Source organism: Simochromis diagramma, unplaced genomic scaffold (genome assembly GCF_900408965.1).
Source record: "Simochromis diagramma unplaced genomic scaffold, fSimDia1.1 OVJJ01000205.1, whole genome shotgun sequence".
Classification (NCBI taxonomy): domain Eukaryota; kingdom Metazoa; phylum Chordata; class Actinopteri; order Cichliformes; family Cichlidae; genus Simochromis; species Simochromis diagramma.
Window position 1 is genome coordinate 14142566 of NW_024386782.1, and position 8850 is coordinate 14151415.

At 41.6% G+C, this 8850-nt stretch overlaps 1 protein-coding gene across 2 annotated transcripts; it reads right to left on the reverse strand.

Moving 5' to 3' along the window:
* Positions 1-797: 797 nt before the first annotated feature.
* copb2 (COPI coat complex subunit beta 2) lies at positions 798-8484 on the reverse strand. 2 transcript variants are annotated; one of them, XM_040022026.1, is made up of 22 exons: positions 8351-8484; positions 7780-7917; positions 7564-7650; positions 6522-6648; positions 6237-6385; positions 5589-5735; positions 5368-5467; positions 5121-5263; positions 4750-4949; positions 4495-4605; positions 4312-4400; positions 4104-4210; positions 3724-3867; positions 3475-3605; positions 3085-3292; positions 2831-2941; positions 2491-2705; positions 2233-2371; positions 1998-2135; positions 1746-1823; positions 1461-1589; positions 798-1251 (listed from the first exon to the last, which is right to left on the reverse strand). In XM_040022026.1, the coding sequence occupies exons 1-22, from the start codon at positions 8351-8353 to the stop codon at positions 1156-1158; spliced, it is 2790 nt and encodes a 929-aa protein (XP_039877960.1). In that variant the 5' UTR covers positions 8354-8484; the 3' UTR covers positions 798-1155. The 2 variants fall into 2 exon arrangements, with proteins under 2 accessions (XP_039877960.1, XP_039877959.1); XM_040022025.1 differs by having other exon boundaries at positions 1461-1592.
* Positions 8485-8850: the final 366 nt, after the last annotated feature.

Genomic DNA, 8850 nt, shown 5'->3' on the forward strand with positions numbered 1-8850 from the left:
TTAACATGTTTACGGGCATAAAGTCGTTTAACCTGTCCAAAACAGTTAGAAGATGCACAATGGGCCTTTCTCATACAGAGAGTAACAACTTGAATCTTAGTAAAGGCTGCATATTAGTCGAGTCTGACTTACTGCCACACCTACATGGTGCAACAGAGACACTATTAATGTTAATTACACAAATGCTGCTGGTGCCAAAAGACGTTTGTAGGTTTTCCTGTTTTTTTAAAAGCAGGTCTGTTTTTCTGACAATTACAAGACTTGCATCACTGGAACTTTCTAAATAATTATGCATTATTATGCTGTTTATTATGCAGCGATGCATGTGTGTCTGTGTAATTTATACAGCTGGCAGTAGAATGGGAGGATGGCATGGGTCAGGCCAGCGAGAGGAAGAGGCTATGATATCCTAAGTTGAAAACGGAGGTGGAACAGTGAGGTTGGAGAGCAATAGTTTGCACAGTGGAGATTAACAAACTACAAGTCTAGTCTGTTTCTGTTACTGTACTGGAGCATCTGTAACCCACATAATTTCCTTAGGGATTAATAAAGTATGCTGATTCTGATATAACCACCAAAACTCCTTAAAAAGTTAGAGATGCGTGGCCAAGCCGTACACCACACCATCTCAGGAATTGCTCAGTGCTGCAGTAAGTGGCTGCAGATGATGAGCAAAGACCCCAGCTGGACCCTGACACACTCAATGCTGCTGAGGAACTTATTATTGCTTCATTATTAAAAGCTGCATTTGTTAGTTTTTGCGATAACTATCAAGAGTAAGACGCTCTTTAGTCAAATGTGAATATGTACAGAAACCAGTTTATTGGACTGAATGAATGTTCACTTGCCACAACAGAAAAAAGCAAAACAAAAAGCAAAGAGTAATAAAATACAGCCCAGTGGACAGTTTTTCTGAAATTCTCAAACAATAAATGGTTTACAAAATGAGGGAGTCTGTCTACCTTTCTTCTGTGGATAAAACATCACTGATATCATGATCTGCCACTCAAACACTGCAGTAGGCAGATATGACAATATAACATTTTACGGACAAATACAAAAGAAAAAAAAAGTGGGGAAAAGGGATTTGGTCTCTCTTTTTCTTTTAAATATGCTCTATAGAGTGCTTGGGAGCAGACTGTTGGCAGGTCTCAATCAATCATCGAGAAAGTCATCATCAAGGTTAACATCTGTGGTGTCAATGTCATCCAACTCCATGTTGTCCAGGTCCACCTCGAGCTCATCCAGAGTCTAGGACGGAGAGACGCATACAAAAAAGGAAAATCCTTTTTTAAACAATGTTCCAGCTGAATTTTCATTTGATTTCACTTCATCAACTAAGAACAGTATGTGCTACAAGTTGTTCTGTATGAATAAAACCTAAGTCATCACTTCCACACTAGAAGAGGGATTGATTGTGACCGCATAATAAATCAAAAATAAGGAGCAAAAGTCTTCACCTTATCTTTCTGTGAGAATTCATCGATTTCAGCCTCTTTCTCTTTCTCCACTGCTGCAGGAGGAGCAGGCTCAGGCTGTGAAGGTGTCACTGCAGCAATGGGAGCTGCTGCCTCCTCTTCATCTTCTGTCTGCTAAAAAAGTGAATTAAATAAGGGAATTTTAAATTTTACTTGCCACTAATTTCTCCAGCTTTTATTCATTTTTACAGCCTACAGAAGCTACAGAACAATGAACAGTAATCAGGATAATACAAAAGTACTGAGATATTGATACTGTATGCAAACCTTAGAGACAGGAGGTAGGAAGGTTCCTTTGGGCTCGTATCCCTGGGCCTCTTCAAGAATGTTTCTGTCTTCATTGGGCTGAAAATGTCAGATACAAATTCAGAAGTGCTGCCATATTAGCAATAACACAGTTAATTCACCCAAAACTAAGCATCTTTTTTACTTAAGTCATCAAGGACTTTCAGTGAGTACTTTAATCACCGTCTCCTCACTGCATAATTTAAGTATTTTAACCAAAGTCATTCAGCTTACTGTAACAAGTGGATAGTCTTTAGCAGGCCTAGTGGTGCCCAAGCAGGTTTCTCTCAGGTAGTGTTCAGCTGCAAAGGCTTCTTTCAGCCCGGGGAACAGATTCTCATACTCTGTAGGGTCTGCTAGGGATTCAGCCGCCTACAATGAAGATGCAGGTCATGACCAAGAACAGATATCTAGACTGATGCTGATTGAGTTTAACAACTAAAACAAAAATCTCAAAGACGTAACTAACCTTCTGGTTGACCTTGGCCAGATTCTCCCTCCATAATTTGACCACGCGGGACACCTGGCTGGGTAGGTAAGTGCGAGCCAGGAAGGCAGCTTCAGGTAGTCTGTTTGTTCTGATCAGAAGCTCCAAACACTGATCCAGTCTGTGGAGAAAGCACAGCAGCAAGGCATGAATTACCCTGGTAGCCTTATTTTCAGCGTGAACAACAACATGGTTCTATTCCACAATTCGCCCCTGCAGGCTCGTACATCTCACACTTACTTTCCCTGAAGGAAGTAGGTCATGAAGGCTACATTGTTTTTGCCATCCCTTTCTGCTCCTTCAGCCAGCTTGCCCACCATGACAGCATTACCGGAGGCTGTAGCGAGGAGGAGCAGGCCACCGTAATCCTGGGCATGGTGCAGGCACTCTTGGGCCAGGCCAAACTGGCACTTACTGATAGCCAGCTCTGCTAGCTGCTTCCACTTCTGCTCTGACTGTAGAGAACAGAGTAAAAAATATCAGAAATGTACTGGACAGAAAACCTGATCCATTGTGACATCAAATTACAATTTAGGTCAAGCCTTTGATACAGAGTTTGCGTTTGCTTCTGTGTCCTTACCTCTGCTTCTACAGCCAGCTGGTAAGCAATCTTCAACTCTCCCAGCTGCAAGGCTAACTCAAACCTGTGCTCAGGGTCTGTGGACACTGCCAGGGCCTGCTGCTTGAAACCCTGATGAGCCAAAGAAATTGAAACCTTAACCATACTCACAACTCAAAAGACAACCATTAAAATAACCTCTAATAGACCAGTTTTCTACAGCTCATGTTTAAAGTCCAGTTGTGTTTCAAGATGAATGAATCGCCTTTGCTAACCTGTTTCTCCAGGAAGTGTGCCACCCTGGTCCTCTGCTCTTTAGGGATAGTGGGTAGCACCTTGTCAGCCATTCCAAAGTCCCGTCTCATTACAGCAGTCTGGTACTCCAGGACGGAGACCAGCAGGGAGTAGCTGACGATATTGAGCTCCTTGTCTCCCAGATACAGACGGTCATCTTTAGGTATGTAACCCAGTAGGTACATGGTCCTGCAGAAAAGGAAGTAGGTGTGAAAAAGCACCAAGGCTAATTTTAGAGGCCGCTTATTCTTTTTGTAGATTACATATTTACTGTAATCATCTGCTGAGTTTCTGCATTGCTGGACTGTGTTTCTAATAAAGTCGGGAGAGCAATTCTATTCAACTCGAGCCTAAATAGTCTGCATTCTTACCTGTCCAAGTGTGCAATTGTGACAATCTCTCCTCCAACGTAATAGTTGAGTCTGTTTACAGAGCTGGTGTAGATGAAGCAGTCTCCAACCCAGAGCCCAGTCTTGACAATCTCCTGGATCTCTCCCTGGACCTGAACATGTCATAAAAGGTCAAATATATTTCTTAGATCAAGTATTACATTATGCTAAGCTATTCTAAACACTGACTTCCAACAAAGGATGTGAATGCACTCACATCCACACACCTACCTCAAAGGCATCTTCAATACCATCCTCTGTCACTCCCTCGTTGTTCTCTTGGGAGGCAGCGACTTTATCTGCCAGGTAGCGCAGGATGAAGAAGGACTCCTCTGTGGCAATGCAGACCAGTTCACCAGAGTCTGACCAGAAGATCTGAAAAATATGAGAAAAAAGAAAGAAAAAGGTAACCCTACTAGAATTACTGGACAAGAGCTTCTGACAGTCACTCACTAACTTATTTATATAGGCCAGTGCTAAAAATAAGGTTAGAGAAGCACAAAAGTAATTTGTGGTGACTTCAATTAAAAATGCACAGAGTTTCCAGACTGATAAACAGGGACCAGGACTGAGAACAAATATCTAACTCAGTAGAAGAAAGCCAGTCTTACATGCTTGGGCTGGATCTCAATGCGGCGGATTAACTCTGTGTTCTCCCAGTCGTAAAATGCCAGGCCGTTCACCGACCTCACCCCAAGCAAGAAACCTCCATAGATACCTGTAGAGCAGAAATACAGGGAAAACGTCTGGTGAGAAAGACAGCCAACATACTTCCACTTCCAGTACCACAAATCCACCAGGCAGCTAAGATTTCATTACCTTCAGCTCCAAAGTCGGGCTTAAACGATTTCTTTTCTTTGAAGTTTTTAAAGATTTTGACGACACTGCTGCTTTCTCTGATGGCATATCTTTAACAAAGAAATACAGATGTTATTCAATAAGAGAGTAGCAAAGGATTAGGGCAAAGTTACGCTCAAGTTACGTTTTAAAATGTTCACTTACTCAGAAGAATCGTGTGCCCACACAAACTCCTGTGCCGAGCCGAAGCTCTTGTTTCTCAATGCCATAGCGGTGTAGATTATGTACTCTCCATCTCCACACACCACAACAAACCTGGTAAATGGAAAAAGTGCAAATGAAGCTCCTCTGATAGAAATGTTATTATAAAATGACCAGAAACAAACATCTGTGATGCTCATTTCTGTGGATTTATAAAAAAAAAAAAGAAAAAAAGGGCTGGACCAAGTGCATGTCTACCTTCCATTAGGGTTGTGCTGGATGGTTTGAGGGTAAATCTCACAGCTGCCCATGTCTTTGACAGCCAACGGTAGCCTCTCTCCATCCTTGATTTCGGCATCACCCATGGCCTTCAGGTTGGCCTGCTGTATTTCACTGTGTTTGGCCCAAATGATTTTGCCATTGGTGTCCATAGACATGGCTGGCTCCTCCCGACCCACCTACCCGGGAGTGGATGACGGAAAAAGAAGATAGATTGGAAGAGGATGAAAATAGATTTAAGTTTTGAACACATAATTCATTTACAAAACATGATAACCTTGATAAAATTCAGCTATAAATTAGTAAAGTTCAAATTCATAGTGAGTCTTTGTCTTCTTCCTTTCCCTCACTTTGATAATGATGCTGCCTTCATCGTAGCCCAGCGCCACATTGTTGGAGCCCCTGAGACCCGACACACACCACACTCGCTCCATGCCATAGTTCAGTGTGCTCTCAAGGCGGTAAGTGCTCGAGTGCCAGATACGCACGGTCCCTGTAGAGGGAGAGAGAACACAGTGTGAAAAGCAATAATTAATGAGATGGCAAAAGATGCATTTTGTGGGTGCACAGGTGAGGAGGAGTGGGATTCCTGCTCACCATCCTCTGATCCAGTAATGATGATGGGCAGCTCTGGGTGGAAACTGACGCAAGAGACATTTTGGGCGTGGCCCTCCAGAGTTTGAACGCAGGTCTTGTTCTACAACACACAGCGACAAATGGGTGAAACACTCACATGCACACAATGCTAAACCAACTCTTACCGCAGTAGCACAAGCAAATAATCACAACATTAGGAAAATCAAGGGAAATTCTCCTACCTGGTAGTCCCAGATCTTGACTTGGCGATCATCAGCCCCAGATATCAGGTAGGGCTTGTCTCCTCCACTGTAGTAATCAATACAATTTACTCCTTTCTCATGACCTTCCAAAGTGAAATTGGGAGATGAAGAGCCAAGCTGCCACACCTGTAAGAACCCCAAGAACATGACTACAAATACTTCAGGAACTTTTAACTACATATGTGTAATTTATAGTCATAAAGGAACCTACAATAGTGTATGACCCACAGTTCACAATCCACGGTGCAGATATACTATTCCTCCAGAACTTTCCAAAACATTTAGCTCCTAGGACTAATTTCCAGAAACCTTGAAGTGAAGTAAATATTGCTGTGGGATTTCACTATAGTATAAAACCGGAAAAGCAGACACTGGCCTGATGACATTTTAAAAAGAAAAAGCTATTTTACCACATAATTTCTGTGCACCATCACAAAATAATAAACATTTTACCTTAAATGCTGACAAGTTGTTTTTTTTTAAGAGTATAAGCTCAAATTCCAACCGGATACCCTTGTCTGCATAAATTCTTAAAAGATCATGAACCTTCTCAAGTCTTACCACGGGAAACAGGACTCAGCTTTAGCAGAAGCAGAAGTGAGAAAATACAAAGCAAGGGGCTCCTACCTTAATTGTTCTGTCCAAGGAAGCACTGGCAAACTGATTGTTGTCCTTGGGGTTGATGACAATCTGCATAACATAATGAGTGTGACCCTCAAACACCTGGCTGCATGACCACTTCTTCTCCCAGTCCCAAAGCTTGATCAACATGTCATCTGCAATGACACAAAAACACAGTCATGCATAAAGACAAGTCTTCATAGTATGATCTGTGAAGCATGTGTATGCAGAATGCCACAGATTTACAAAAAAAATTAAATGAAGAAAGAAATCATGAGTTTACTAGCGTACCGCTGCTGGTGAGGATGTATGGCTGGGTTGGATGGACAGCAATGCAACGAATGTAGTCGGAGTGTGCCTCAAACATGTGGACTCGCTCCAAGGTGTTGTAGTTGAACACACGGATCTGCATGTCATCCTACACAGGGATAATAAAAAAGCTGAGTTACTACTTGAAAACACATCATTTTAAGATTTTGACAACATTGGAAAACAGGATATGATCATGTGACTCCCTCAAAAACTTAGTGCACATAACATCTGAAAGATAACAATATCCTTAAAAAAATCATGTCATTAGTTTTTAAAAGTATTACTTAAAAGTTACTATTTGGCACTTCTGTTGCTTTTACTAGATGCAGGTGGATGTCTCCCTAGTGACCTGGTAGTTGACTATTTGAGTGGCAGACCACAGCATGTGTGGGATCAGGTAGGGTGATGAGGAACTATGCTGTGGCGGCAACTTTGTTACATAGTGTGAGCAGAACAATCTGCATCTTAATGTGACAAAAACTACAGAGCTAGTTGGGGAGGATTGGAACACTGATGATTCGTATTTCTATACATGAGATCTGGGCAGACACAAGGAATGACCACAATAACAAAAAACTGAACTTCAATAAAAATACAGAAGACCCCCTACAGTAAGTGCTAGAGGAATATCTACTTTCTGAAATGACTGAGCTCTTTTAATATCTGCTGGATGATGCACAAGATTTTCTAGTGGCCAGTAGCATTCTCTATTCTGTTGTGTTTGATGGGGCAATAAGCTGATCCACAGGACCAGAAATGTAGCTGATTTGGAACTTGACACTCTGAAAGCAGTTTTTCAGAAAAGAGGATGCTATCTAAGTTATCGAGAATACTGGTCAGTCTTTTAACCCCATCCATGACAGTCACAAGAGCATGTTTTCATTTACCATGTCTTGTTTATAATATCCATAACATTTTAAACTTTTTGGAGTATTTCATTTAACATACAGCACCTTTGAATTTGTCAGCTTTTTTTTTTTCTGAGCTGTGATCCCAACAGAAACAAGTAAATATCACTCACCGCTCCTGTGATGACCCAGTTCTTCCTTGCCACAAATTTAGAAGCTCTGACAGGCAGGTCGCAAACTTCGAAAGTCTTGACAAGAGTCTGAAAAGAGAGCCGGCTTATAGTTTGCAACATATGGATGCGACACATCAGTGTTCATCTATATGGATGTGAAGTCAGCAGTCTTTTTTATATAAGCAATTTGGCACGACTGTCACACTGGCTTCGTACCTGAGTTTCATGGTTCCAAACACAGACGCTGCCGTTGTACAGACTAGCCAGCATCCATGGCTCAGTTGGGTGAAGGTCCACACTCTTCACCCGGTCTGACCTGGCTGTCAGCCTCCGCTTAATGTCCAGCCTCAGAGGCTGAAAAGACGGAAAGAGATCAGTGTTTCCAAGCGCTGTTACAGGAGTTATATTGAACTTAAAGTGTATCTTAAAAGCAATGAAGCTTCAAACAACAACTGGTAGCAAAACCAAAGCATCGATTAGCAGCTAGCATTCAACTCAATACATTTCGTTTAATCAAGCTAAATCTGTAACTGTGCATCCGTTAGTAATAACTGCGCAACTAACTCAACACAAATGTACCCACATGCTAACACTGGAAAAAAAAGCTTAGGTTAGAAATCCTAAAAGGCCGTAAGCTACAAGCTCTCGTGCTAACTCAAGCTAATTAGCCGCTAAGCTAGCTGCAAGATATTATTATTTGACATTGATTCACGGCTCTTTTTAAAACAAATAAGTTGGCATGTATACAAACAAAAACACACTCTGGGATGTTTAAAATGCCTCTTACCATGTTTTGTCCCCGTGTTGTCACAATAAAATCAGAGAAATGTGTTGCGAACAGTTTCACTCGGGGTCCAAATGTTGCGTTTTTCCAGTGAACAGCCTAGTGGACACTGACGTGGAACTTCCTGAAACGCAATCTCGCGTGAGTTGAGCCGTGCAAGTGCTGACGTGACAACATCCGTGAGCTTTGCTGCAGTCAGTCGTCAAGCTGCCACGGTGTCATTCTATGCTGTGTGTAAAGACTATATCCTATGTCTATTTTTATTCTATTATATCAGTTGCTATGCAAATATAACTTCACCACCATCCATGGTTAGCCTATAAGATAAACAGAGCGCCTTTCCAATGTCATATTTTAAGATGAGTAATTTGTTGTCAATTATTTGTTTCGAAAGCAACATGAAAATTGTCCTAACCTTGTTGTCAGCTCAGCCTTATGTCCGTTTTATAATAAAAATGTAAAAATATGTAATTTTTTCTCCATTACTATCACATCATTGTCTG